This window comes from Cervus canadensis, chromosome 2 (assembly GCF_019320065.1).
Source record: "Cervus canadensis isolate Bull #8, Minnesota chromosome 2, ASM1932006v1, whole genome shotgun sequence".
Classification (NCBI taxonomy): Eukaryota; Metazoa; Chordata; class Mammalia; order Artiodactyla; family Cervidae; genus Cervus; species Cervus canadensis.
The window spans coordinates 11,864,269-11,877,598 of NC_057387.1; the positions used below are offsets into that span (position 1 = coordinate 11,864,269).

Below are 13,330 nucleotides of genomic sequence, written 5' to 3' on the forward strand. Positions count from 1 at the left end.
AAATAATTAAAAAACCCCATATCCTCTCAAGTAGAGATACTTACTGATCTAGTACTTCTGATTAATTCATTGTTCAATAATCATTCGTGAAACATGTCTGATGAGTTAGGCACTGTTATAAATTCTGTGTGATGTGTGGTAAAAATAAGAAGTCCCCGCTGTCATACAGATTCTATTGTAGAGAAGGGAAAGTGAACAAACAAACAAATAAGTAAGATAATTTCAAATAAATACTCTGAAGAAAATCAAGTATCGTTATACCTTGCTCTGCCTTCTCTCCAGTCTTTCTGATTTACCTCTTCCAAAGTGCTCCAACTAAGTTACAACTTTTAATCTTGTCACTCTTCCACTTGAAAAGTTTCCATGGTTCCCTGTTACTTTTATGATGAAACCATAGCTTCTTACCACTCATAATTTAGACCCTGTCTGCTTGTCCAATCTGATTTCCCTTAAATTCTCTACCTTCCAGAACCACTCTCCTACCCAGCTGAACACCAGTGCTGTTTCTTCACATCTGGGGCCTTTCTGTCTCAACTACCCTCTCCATCACCTCTTGCCACACAGAAACACCTTTCCCTGGCTGACTCCTATGTTCTCATTCAGTTTTCTCAAGCATCACTTCCTTTGCTACACACTCACTCCCACGCACAGACCCTACATATTGGGATGGGTGACCCTTCTGCCTTTATGATGCCCCCATGTGTATTTTTACCATTTACACCCTGTATTATAATACTTTCTTCAGGTTTCTGTTCATCAACCCTCTCCAAATTAACTTCATGCTATCAGATACTATTTTTTAAATTCATCTTAATAGTCCAAGCACAATGACCAGTATATATAGACATTTGCTAAATGACTGCTATATTTTAAAAATAAATTTTAATGAAAAATAATAAGTGAATGGGAAAAAACAAGTATTACTTTTGAAAAGCCAAAGAATCTCTGCTCTGTACTCATCTCTGGCTCTTTATATTTTTACAGCTCCTGTCAGTGGACAGTTTGGTGAGTTCTCCTTTCTTACGTTCTTCAGTGTCACTGGATAAGAGTGTCTCTCTAATAAATATGAAATATTTGTGACAATTGTCTGAGGATCTCTAATATCTCCTGTTTCTCTTGCTGACATTGACAAGGATGTGAAAGTGTTACCCGGTTTACTTGCATTGCCCTATGGCCTGGATAGCTACATAGTCATCTTCAGACCCTCCCTGGAAGAAGCAGCAAATGCTCAAGCAGCTACTGGCCTTCCCTGGGCCTGCACTTACTCCTGTTGCAAATGAACCTCAGATCACAAGGCAGGACACCTTAACTCCATGTCAAATGTTTAGGACTTGGGATAAAACGTTCTCCAGTCATCAAACCCAAAAAACTGCTCTGAAAACATCACAGTGGAAATGTTTCATTCTCTACAATTTTCTCTCCAGGAAATGTGTGGAGGATAGAGCATCCAACAAATGGGCCCTTAAAAGGAAGAAATGCACAATAAGAGGAGATTGGGGGAAAAGATAAATTGTCTGTATCCTACATTTTTTAGAGTACTGACTCTTCATTGACATTCGTTTGGATCAGAGGGCATCTTGGATATTTAAAGACCCATGAATAGCAAGAACTGTCTACAACCTCTCTCCTGTCCAAAATCAGATGCATCAGTGTTTCATCCTTATCTAGACCATCTCTGGATTCTAGCTAACACCTTGTCCATTCCTTGCTTTACCATAATTAGCTATGATGGACTTTTTATTTATTTTTTTTGATAGTGAAACAGTTAAGTGTTTATTAGGAGGAAAAAGGGTACAGTGCATGTGGATAGATACACAGGCAGACTCAGAGAGAGAATTGCTTCATCATGGTCATTTAAATCACTTACATGGGGCATTTCTTCCTGGTTCCCTTTGGCCAATCATTTTGATTTGCCTGGTTCTGAGTCTGTATTTGGTATATCTAAGGATCCTCCCACGTGTGTGTACGCATCTCTTAGCCAAGATGGATTCAGGTGAAGAGACCTGTGTATAGATTGAGCATCGCTATTTTTTTTTTTTTTGATAAGCAAGAATTAAATTTATTAATATAGGATGCTTGTAAGAGATGCAAATGGGCAGGCGAGGAAGCTCTGTCCCCAGGATTGAGTGGGCTATAGTTTTATAATGAAAAAAAAAAGAGGAGGGGAGAAGACCTCTTTCTTCAAGTACTTGTAGATGCAGACATAAGGCATACATCATTAGCTCCTCCTTCACATCAGGCAGAAAATTGTCTGACCCTATGAAGTCAAACTAGGATTATCATATTAGTGGAAGGGTGGTGACAGTTCTTCCGTCTAGTGACCTGGGGCATATCTTGTGGTTTTGTTTATGGTTTTATAATTAAGCAAGCTTGCTTCATTGACCAATGTTCCAATAACTTTCTTGGGCTATCATTAACTTGCAATGGCCTCCCAAATTTTCCTGTTTCCTTCCCTATCTATAGTCCCCTACTAGGATCATCACTCTCTTTCGTCAAGGAGCTTTCTAGTCGGGAAGGCTTTCTTGACTTTGAGAATGAGAAATATGTGGTCTTATCTTTATCTTTTTCCATATATCATCTATAAAATGAAAGTGTTAAGCAAGTTAATATCTCAAGCTTTCGTCAGTGCCAAAATCTTAATATGATTTATCCCTTTTTTGGTGCAAAGTGCAAAACTGTGATTTTAACAACTCCTTGGGAAGTTCTTATGAGTTTATGAAAATGATAAAGTGGCAGAGGATGACTTTTTCCGGGATCCAATTCCATAACAGACTAACCAACCATTTTTCCTATTGACATTTGGCAGTGAATCTTGCTGGTATTGCAATCTTAAAACCACTTTGCTCACTGCCGTCTCCTCAGCAGACACTTTCTTCTGGGTGAGAGCTCTGGTTGAAACAAAGCCATGAACAGTGACCTTTCCCAGGGGATTTCTTGGGGATCCTCCAAAGTCAAGGCCTCTGGTCTGTGCCTCACAAACCACTGCGATGGGACTGTAGGCCACTCCACCTCAGATTCTTTCTTTTTCCTCCACAGCAACTGAAGTAAAATCTGTTATTTCCCTCCATCCTCCATGGACCACTCTCTTCCAAGGAGAGACTGCAACACTGATTTGCAAAGCACTTCAGTTCAATGCAGCACAGAAAATAAAATGGTACCGTTGGTATCTTCCTGGAGAAATACAAACTGAGACAACACAAAACACCTATGAGGTCCGTGAATCTGGAGGATACAAATGCCAGGCCCAGGACTCACACTCAAGTGATCGCGTGGACTTGATCTTCTCTGCAGGTGGGAAGGAAATGAAAGGAAAAAAAGTTTAGGAATAATAACGTGACTCAAAACCCAGCTGCATTTACTAATCCAAAAGCTATAGAACTAGGGCCCAAGAATTTATGTATTTTACAAGCTGCTCAGGTAAAAGAAAATTTGAGAAGCAGTTTATTTGAATGGTTTCTGAATCTATGTTTAGTTTGAGGCTTATAAAATTTATTTGGAATAAAAATCTATGTGAGGATTTGTTAATATTTTATAGATAGGTAGGTAGAAGATAGAGAGGGAGTAATTTCCATTTCTGTCTTAAAACCACCTATTTTGAATGAATTTGAGGCAGTATCTTTCTAGTTATAATATAATGCTCTTTAATTTAGTGAAAAAGGAACAGTATAGTAGCAAAGAGCTAAGACAATGCTTAACCTCTTTGACCTGACAATTCTTCTCTTAAGAATTTACCTACTGAAATAGTCATACAACCAAAATTGAAGAATCTTAAATAGTCAAAAAGAGAAAATTCATTAAACAAATTATCTTACTGCCATTGAAGGAAAACGTTGTGGTCATTGAAAACCAGGTTAAGGAATGATATTGATGACATAGGAAAGTATTCATAGTAAAGTAAGTGAAAAGCAAATTATCAAGTGGATAAATATTTTAATTTCATAAAAAGAAATACATACAGACTTTTATGTACATGCACATAGATAAAAGAACTAGAAAAATATATGCTAAAATCTGGGTGGTGAGTTGATAAGATTAATTTGCATTTCTGTTTTAAGCGTTTTCTCAAGCGTATGTGTTCCTTTTAAAGCCAGGGGAAAAAGGGATTTCCCTGGTGGTCCAGTGGTTAGGACTCTGTGCTTTCATTTCAGGGAGCATGGATTTGATCCCTGGTTGAGGAACTAAGATCCCACAAGACATGTGGCATGGCCAAAAATAAATAAATTAATTAAATAGATAAAATCAGAAAAAATAAATGATGATTACTTTAAGAATACTTTTTCCTAGTCCCCAGTCTTTTAAAGTCTTTTAGAATAATAGTGAAAAGAAGGGAGAAACAGTCAGAAGAAACAAACAGCTGCCCTTGTGTTTCCTACAGCCAATCTGATCCTGCAGGCTCCATTTGATGTGTTTGAAGAAGACTCCGTGGTTCTGAGATGCCAAGCAAAGGCAAACATAGTACTAACTAACATGACATTGTACAAGAATGGGAAAATCCTGGAAACCCTTAACAAAACTTCTGACTTCCATATTCATCAAGCAAGTATGAAGGACAATGGTGAATATCACTGTAGTGGAGTTAAAGATAATCACTTGGTTTCTTCAAACAAAATTAAAATCATAGTCCAAGGTAAAGTGTTCTTTATTTTGTGAAATAGGTTAGTCAAAATGAGGACTCCTGAGATTGTACAGGATAAAAAGGGCAGACTGAAATGCTACTGAATCTCAGAGAGCATTCCTACAAGGAATAGAGAAAGTACTACTATGCTTTGGGCTGAAGGATATTAGTAATCAAAGGCTGCATCTTTTCTGCCTGCTTTTATATGTTCTGCTTGTGCTGAGGATGAACTGTGTTTTTCTCCAAAGCAGTTCCAAGCCTCAGTTCCCTGAGAAATATTGTGATCCTTCTCTCTAGAGCTGTTTCCAAGTCCCGTGCTGAGAGCCAGCTCCACCCAGCCCACTGAGAGGGACGCAGTGACCTTGACCTGTGAGACCCAGCTCTCTCAACAGAGGCCAGAAGGCCAGCTCCTGTTCCGCTTCGTCAAACAATCAAACAACGTGGGGTCAGACTGGAAAAACTCCCCAGAATTCCAGTTCTCTCCCATACGGAAAGAAAACTCAGGGTCTTATTGGTGTGAGGCACAGAGAGTGAATTCCCGTGTCCAGAAACGGAGCCAGGAATTACAGATACAGGTACAAGGTAAGTGTTAGTGGGTTCTGAGATTTGCCAGAATGGGGCTGAGAAGGGCCAGGCAGAATGACACAACAGTTTGTTTTTCTTTCAGTACTGTGAGGCACAACTTGTTCTTTTCCCTCTGAGGTTTGGCTTCCTTGACATCTTTTTTTTTTTTTTCCTGGTGGGCCTATAGGCATGGGCTTCCCAGGTGGTGCTAGTGGTAAAGAACCCGCCTACCAATGCAGGAGACATAAGAGCCCCGGGTTCGATCCCCGGGTGGGGAAGATCCCTTAGAGCAGGTCATGGCAACCCACTCCAGTATTCTTGCCTGGAGAGTTCCATGGACAAAGGAGCCTGGCAGGCTACAGTCCACAGGGTCACAAAGAGTTGGACACAACTGTAGAGACTGAGCACACACACATACTCTATAGGCATAAACCAGATGCTACCACAGAGCACTTTGACTGAGCTAGATGGACTCTACTCAGCCAGATGGACAGATTCTTAGAATGCTAGATGCCTGGAGCTGAGCACTTGAGAATAAGAAAACTAAAGGGCAAGAGCTTGGGGAGCAAATATTTCTAACTGGATGTATTTAGGGATGATGTTTTTCCCACTGGGGACACAGCTGAGCGACTTTCACTTTCACTTTGTACCCACTATTGCTTTTTCCTAAGTCTCTGAAACTGTATAGATCATCAAGCATGAATGCTAACCAATGGTTAAATGCCTCTTCTGATTTATTTTGACCTATTGATATTTCAAAGGAGCATTAGGAAGGATGCAGATCTGGGGTGCAGGCTCTCCTGGGTGAGGAAGGAGTGAAAATGGTTAGCATTCTCCATCAGTTTGCTCCCATTCCCAAGCAAAAGAGATGATTCCATGTTTCTTCCAAACTGTCTGAAATTGAAAGTGTTACTTGCTCAGTCCTGTCCAACTCTTTGTGACCCCATGGGCTAGAGCCCACCAGGCTCCTCTGTCCATGGAATTCCCCAGGCAAGAATACTGGAGTGGGTAGTCATTCCCTTCTCCAAGGGATCTTCTCAACCCAGGGATCAAACCCAGGTCTCCCACATTGCAGGCAGATTCTTTACCATCTGAGCCACCAGGGAAGCCCTTGATATTAGTCTAGATATTATTAATCTTTGTTCTCCAGTCATAGGCAACATTTTTTTCTTAGGTATATGATTTGGACTGGGCAATTCAGCGGAAGTGGAGAGGGTGTTGCTCAATAGTTGCAACACAGTGATTTCTAGCACAGGATCTCCCTTCGTGTTACTAATGGAACTCAGACCCCAAATCCTACTCCTTATCTGTTCCCAGGTATCTTCCTTTGTTCTTCAAGCCTCCAGGATGACTCAAAAAGGCATTGCCCTTAGCCAATATCCTAGTGTAAAACCATAACCGCCTGGAGTGTAGAACACTTTCATCCCAGATTTTCCTATTTTAGGAGGACTGTCACAGGTCCACCTCCTCTGACAATCTAACTGACAGGCAGAGGTGTTAAGAAGTGCTTACTCCAGGGCAAGCTTGCTGTATATGCCAATGACTGATTTCCAACAAAGCACCGAAGTTGTCACAGCTTCAGAACAAGTACCTCCAGGGCCAAGTCCTCCTGTCCTTCGCCATCCCCACCACTTCAATGTTGGGCACTGGGAGTAATTTCCAGGATGACTGGCCCATGCTTTGTCAGGAAGGGCATGAGGAGAGGGTGGGCATTTTATTCTTTGTGGAATAAATGCTTCCTGGTGGCTCAGATAGTAGAGAATCTGCCTGAAATGTGGGAGACCCGGGTTTGATCCCTGGGTTGAGAAGACCCCCCTGGAGAAAGGAATGACTACTCACTCCAGTATTCTTGCCTGGAAAATCCCATGGACAGAGGAGCCTGGTGGGCTCTAGTCCATGGGGTCACAAAGAGTTGGACAGGACTGAGCAAATAACACTTTCAGAAACTGGTGGATGCTCCACCAGTTCGTTAGGAATTGAAGTTCTCCCAAACCATTGTCTCTCCAACACTTTCTCCCTCTTCCCAAGCAGAAATCTCAATTTCCCCCCAGGTCAACTTCACATCAGGTCAGCAGACTTAGCCCTTCCCTTTCTGTGACTCCTTCTTCTGTGTCTCATTCTGTGACACCCCAATGCCAAGAATCTCACGTGTCATTTTTATTCATTTAGAAATTGTCCAAATACACTACTACCCAGAGTTCGTGTTTGAAGGTCAGGAGCTGGTTCTCATCTGCTCAGTAAATGGAGCTACAAAGCCCATCACAGTCTCCTGGTACAAAAAACAAGACAGACTGCAGAAGGATATAGAGCTTCAAACTTCCTCAAAAACAGAATTCACGATCCCTGTGGTGCAAAACAGCGATGCTGGAGAGTATTACTGTATTGCCAGAAACAGTCGCTTTTCCAAACAGAGCAACTCAGTGATCATCAGTGTGAAAGGTGTGTCTGCCAAGTATCATTTGCAGAATTGCTTTTCAAACTTTGTAAAGATCATGAGGTGGTTGAGTGGGAGTGGGTGTTGATTGTTGCCAATAATTTACTGCTATGAATAATCTACCAGAAGTTAGACTAGCAGCAGGGGGATTTAGGGGTAGAATGGGTGGGAGCTTTTGGAAACTCCTATAAATGGAGGACAGAAAAAGTATTCAATGATTGGCATATATGTGGGGTCTTCATATTTAAAAATTTCTTTTTAAATGCAATGGTTCCTGAACAAATAGAATTTTAGAGCTGGAATGATCTGGGGCCGTGTCTCTTGATAGGAGGGCCCTCTTTCTCTTGTAGTAGATCACCTTCTCTCTGTGTCTTCATATAATCTTTCCTCTCTGTCCTTGAAGAGAGAAAGGTCTCTGGTATCTTCCTCTCCTGTAAGGAAGCCAGTCCTATCTGATTAGGGGATCAATCTTCTCTTATGACCTCACTTAACCTTTGTTGTTGTTCAGTCTCTAAGTTGTGTGCCACTCTTCGCAACCCCATGGACTGCAGCATGCCAGGTTCCCCTATACTTCACTATCTTCCAGAGTTTGCTCAAATTCATGTCCATAGAGTCAGTGATGCTATCTAACCATCTCATACCCTGCCACCCCCTTCTCCTCTTACCCTCAATCTTTCCCAGCATCAGGGTCTTTTCCAATGAGTTGGATCTTCACAACAGGTGGCCAAAGTATTGGAGCTTTAGCTTCAGCATCAGTCCTTCCAATGAATATTCAGGGTTGATTTCCTTTAGGATTGACTGGTTTGATCTCCTTAGAGTCCAAAGGCCTCTCAAGAGTCTTCTCTAGCACAACAATTTGAAAGCATCAATTCTTTAGCACTCAGTCTTCTTTATGGTCCAGTTCTCATATTCATACCTGACTGACTACTGGAACAGCTGTATCATTGATGACTATACAGACCTTTGTCAGTAAAGTGATATTTCTGCTGTTTAATATGCTGTGTTTTAGGTTTGTCATAGCTTTCCTTCCAAGGAATAAGCATGTTTTAATTTCGTGGCTGTAGTTACCATCTGCAGTGATTTTGGAGCCCAAGAAAAGAAAATCTGTCACTGCTTCCACTTTTTCCCCCTTCTATTTGCCATGAAGTGATGGGATCAGATGTCATGATCTTCGCTTCATTGAAAAAGCTAGCTTTTTCACTCTCCTCTTTCACCCTCATCAAGAGGCTCTTTAGTTCCTCTTTACCTTCTGCCATTAGAGTGGTGTCATCTGCATATCTGAGGTTGTTGATACTTCTCCTGGCAATCTTGATTTCCACTTGTAATTCATCCAGTCTCGCATTTCACATGATGTGCACTGCATATAAGTTAAATAAGCAGGGTGACAATATACAATCTTGTTATACTCTCCCCAATTTTGAACCAGTCCATTGTTCCATGTCTGGTTCTAACTGTTTCTTCTTGACCTGCATATAGGTCCCTCAGGAGACAGGTAAGGTGGTCTGGTATTCCTGTCTCTTTCTTTAAAAAAAAAAAGTTTTATTTATTTATGGCTGCAATGGGTCTTTATTGCTGCACCTGGGCTTTCTCTAGTTGCAGTAGGGGCTACTCTTCATTGAAGTGAGGGCTACTCTTTGTTGCAGTGAGCAGACTTCTCATTGCAGTGGCTTCTTTTGTTATGGAACATGGGATCTAGGTGCTCGGGCTCAGTAGTTGTGGCAAACAGGCCTAGTTGCCCCATGGCATGTGGGAATCTTCCTGGACCAGGGCTCAAATCTGTATCCCCTGCATTGCAAGGCAGATTCTTAACCACTGAACCACCAGTGAAATCTGGTATTCCCATCTCTTTAAGAATTTTCCACATTTTGTTGTGATCCACACAGTCAAAGTCTTTAGCATTGTCAGAAGCAGATGTTTTACTGGAATTCCCTTGCTTTCTCTATGATCTAATGAATGTTGGCAATTTGATCTCTGATTCCTCTGCCTTTTCTAAATCCATCTTGTACATCTGGAAGTTCTCAGTTCACATACTGCTGAAGACTAGATTGAAGGATTTTGAACATAACCTTGCTAGTGAGTGAAATTAGCACAACTGAATGGTAGTTGGAACATCCTTTGGCATTGCCCTTCTTTGGGATTGGAATGAAAACTGACTTTTTCCAGTCCTGTGGCCACTGCTGTTTTCTAAATTTGCTGAAATGTTGAGTGCAGCACTTTGACAGCACCATCTTTTAGGATTTGAAATAGGTCAGCTGGAATTCCATCCTCTCCACTAACTTTGTTCATAGTATTGCTTCCTAAGGCCCACTTGACTTCACACTTCAGGATTTCTGGCTTTAGGTGAGCGACCACACCATTGTGGTTCTCCCAGTCATTAAGACCTATTTTGTATAGTTCTTCTGTATGTTCTTGCAACCTCTTCTTAATCTCATTTGCTTCTGTTAGGTCCATATTGTTTCTGTCCTTTATTGTGCCTATCCTTGCAAGACATGCTCCCTTGGTATCTCCAACTTTCTTGAAGAGATTTCTAGTCTTTCCCATTCTATTGTTTTCCTCTATTTCTTTGCATTGTTCATTTAAGATGGCCTTATCTCTCCTTGCTGTTCTCTGTAACTTTGCATTCAGTTGGGTATATCTTTCCCTTTCTCACTTACCTTTTGCTTCTCTTCTTTCCTCAAATATTTGACAGCCACTTTGCCTTCTTGCATTCCTTTTTCTTGGGGGTGGTTTTGGTCACTGCCTCCTCTACAGTGGTGTGAACTTCCATCCATCATTCTTCAAGCACTCTGTCTACCAGATCTATTCATCACCTTCACTATATAACCATGAGGGATTTGATTTAGGTCATACCTGAATGGTCTAGTGGTTTCTCCTACTTTCTTCAATTTAAGTCTGAATTTGGCAATAAGGAGCTCATGATCTGAACCATGGTCAGCTCAAGGTCTTGTTTTTGCTCACTGTATAGAGCTTTTCCATCTTCAGCTGCCAAGAATATAGTCAATCATTTAACCTTAATTATTTCCTTAAAGGCTCTATCCACAAATACAGTCATATTGGAGGTTATAACATCAATATATGTATTAAAGAGGGACACAGTTCACTCCATAACACCATCTCCATTGACTTTGAATAAGTGTCTCTATCTTGTGGGCTTCATCCTTCAACCAGTTCAGATACTATCATACCCCTTAATATGTCTGCAACCTCTCTCTCTCCCCTTTCTTGATCCCCAGCATCTGCAGAACTCACCATTTTTCTCTTTTCTTTCTTTATCCTTTGAATCCCCATATGCTTGAGTTTCCAATCAATCATAGCAGTTCTCAAATAATTTCTCTATCCCAGGGTTATGGAGATATCGGTTGTTCCAATCAACAGTTAATTATTTTCAATAACCAATGTGCAAATCCATGTAGGATACAGCAGCAGGTAGTAACATCAGTCACTCCAACCATGTAACTATGGTTACTGCTGCTGCTGGGGCTGCTAAGTCGCTTCAGTCGTGTCCGACTCCGTGAGACCCCATAGACGGCAGCACACCAGGCTCCCCCATCCCTGGGATTCTCCAGGCAAGAACACTGGAGTGGGTTGCCATTTCCTTCTCCAATGCTTGAAAGTGAAAGTGAAGTCACTCAGTCGTGTCCGACTCTTAGCAACCCCATGGACTGCAGCCTACCAGGCTCCTCCGTCCGTAGGACTTTCAGCAAGAGTACGGTACTACACCACCATAAACTACACTACCTCCTTTACCAGTACCTTACCCTCAGTACTGTTAAGGTAGTTGTGGTAGTGACAGGAAAATAGCTTTGATAGAGTCCTGTGCTGTTCCCTTCACTGGTGGCAAGCTCCATTTCCACTTTTAAGGAGTTGATGTTATTTAACTTTGGAACAGGAGTCAGGAGACAGACTTAGGTCCTGTCTGGCCCTGAAAACATCCTGCTGAGTTACCACAGACAGATCTCCTAACCTCTTCCTGACTCAGTTTTCTCACCTGTAAATAAAGAGGGTCAGGTTGGATACAGGGAGAGTGTAGGAACAGAGATTCTAGAAGAGTATGTGAATGTGGGGCAGAAAAGAGAAAGGGGCAGAGAGGCCTGAGGCCAATCTCAGCAAAGGAAAAAAGGAGAGCAGGGACTGACAGGAAGACTAAGAGTGGCTTGGGCAGGTGAGGGGAGAAATCTTCCAAGTCATATGGCAGAGGGAAGGAGCAAGGTAAATGTGTCAGTCTGGTGGTAGCAAAATCAGGGATTTCTTCCCCAAGAACATCATTTCCCCTGGAAAATGGGAGTAAGGTCACCTAACAAGGGGAGATAGGAGAGGAGAAGGGCCAGGTCTGATGAAAAAGGAGAAAACCTACATGGAGAATAGGAAAGAGCTGGGGAGAAAAGTCAGGAGACGGTGGGCTATCCTGAAAGCCAGCGGACATGAGACTGGACATTTCATTAGCCGCTGATTGACAGCTTCAGGAAGTGTCAGGAGCAACTGCTGACTAAGTTTTTTCTGTCCCTCAGTCCCTGTGTCTCAACCTGTCCTCACGCTTAGACCTCCTGGGACCTGGAATCTTGTGACAGATAAGATGAGCCTTCAGTGTGAAGTTCAGAGAGGTTCTCTGCCCATCTGGTACCAGTTTTTTCATGAAGGTGTGTTGCTTGAGGAGATAAAATCCACTTCAGAGAGAAAAATGTTCCATAGATTGTCTCCGACTGAAAAGCACTCTGGAAACTACTACTGCACAGCTAACAATGGCCTTGGCCCTCAGTGGAGTAAGGTTATGAGTAAGTAAGCCTCTCTATCATTAGTAAGCCCTAGGTTCTGTTGGAGACCTATACTTGACCTCTATCCCTGACTGCTCCAGAAATGTGTTCCCACCTTCAAGTTTTGCCTACTTTTTCATCTGGTCAAACCAATGTCCTTCTCAATAACCCAGCTCACTGAGACAGCTATCTGATGCTTTTAGCCTGGTTCCTTCAGCAGCCCGTGTGCCATTGTGCTCCTGGCTGCCTGCCCAGCAGCTCTATCTTTCCTGGACCCCAACCTCTGAGGAGTCAAGTGCTTCTCTCTTTTTGTCCTCTTGTCTTGCGAACCCCCTCAGATTCCTAATTTTCATCTATTACACTGTCCCCTGTAGCCACAAAATCATTTCTCCCTGAGGCACAGATTTGTCTCTTGTCCCTTTCATATCAGATACTGATCACTTACAGTGTACAAAACCAAGTAATATGTAAAGACAGGAAGCATGATCATAGTCACTCCAAATATGACCCTCTTTTTAAGAAAACATTTATTGGAGTGTAGTTGAATTACAGTGTTATGTTATTTCAAGTGAATACAAAGTGAATCAGTCATACATAAATATATACACATTCTTTTTTAGATTCTTTTCCCATATAGGTCATTACAGAATATTGAGTTAAGTTCCCTGTGCTTCATAGTAGTCTTTGTTAGTTATCTCTTCTATATATAGTAGTAATGTATATGTCAGTCCCGATCTCCCAGTTTATTCCCTCCCTCACTCCCTTACCCCCTGGTAACCACAAGTTTACCATAAGTAAACCATAAGTTTAATTCAACATAACTACATTGAGTAAGCTCTTTTAGAGTTGGTTAGGTAGCAATGTGAGAGGGGCCCAAATGAGGAAGGGCTGGCAGCAGATCAAGGGATAACCACTGTGAGCCAAGAGGAATTCACCTCTGCTTGCTTGAGTTAAGGCCCTGAAGGT

At 41.8% G+C, this 13,330-nt stretch overlaps 1 protein-coding gene across 6 annotated transcripts in view; it reads left to right on the forward strand.

The window, feature by feature from the left end:
• Window positions 1-13,330, forward strand: part of FCRL5 (Fc receptor like 5) — a 63,403-nt gene that overhangs the window by 14,503 nt on the left and 35,570 nt on the right. For 4 of the 6 annotated variants that reach the window (XM_043452832.1, XM_043452833.1, XM_043452836.1 and 1 more), the window contains exons 2-7: window positions 985-1,005; window positions 3,037-3,291; window positions 4,376-4,627; window positions 4,913-5,197; window positions 7,349-7,618; window positions 12,122-12,385. In XM_043452832.1, the coding sequence (XP_043308767.1) occupies window positions 985-1,005; window positions 3,037-3,291; window positions 4,376-4,627; window positions 4,913-5,197; window positions 7,349-7,618; window positions 12,122-12,385 (1,347 nt within the window). The remainder of the gene's footprint in view (window positions 1-984; window positions 1,006-3,036; window positions 3,292-4,375; window positions 4,628-4,912; window positions 5,198-7,348; window positions 7,619-12,121; window positions 12,386-13,330) is intronic. The other 2 variants (XM_043452834.1, XM_043452838.1) reach the window with 1 other exon arrangement.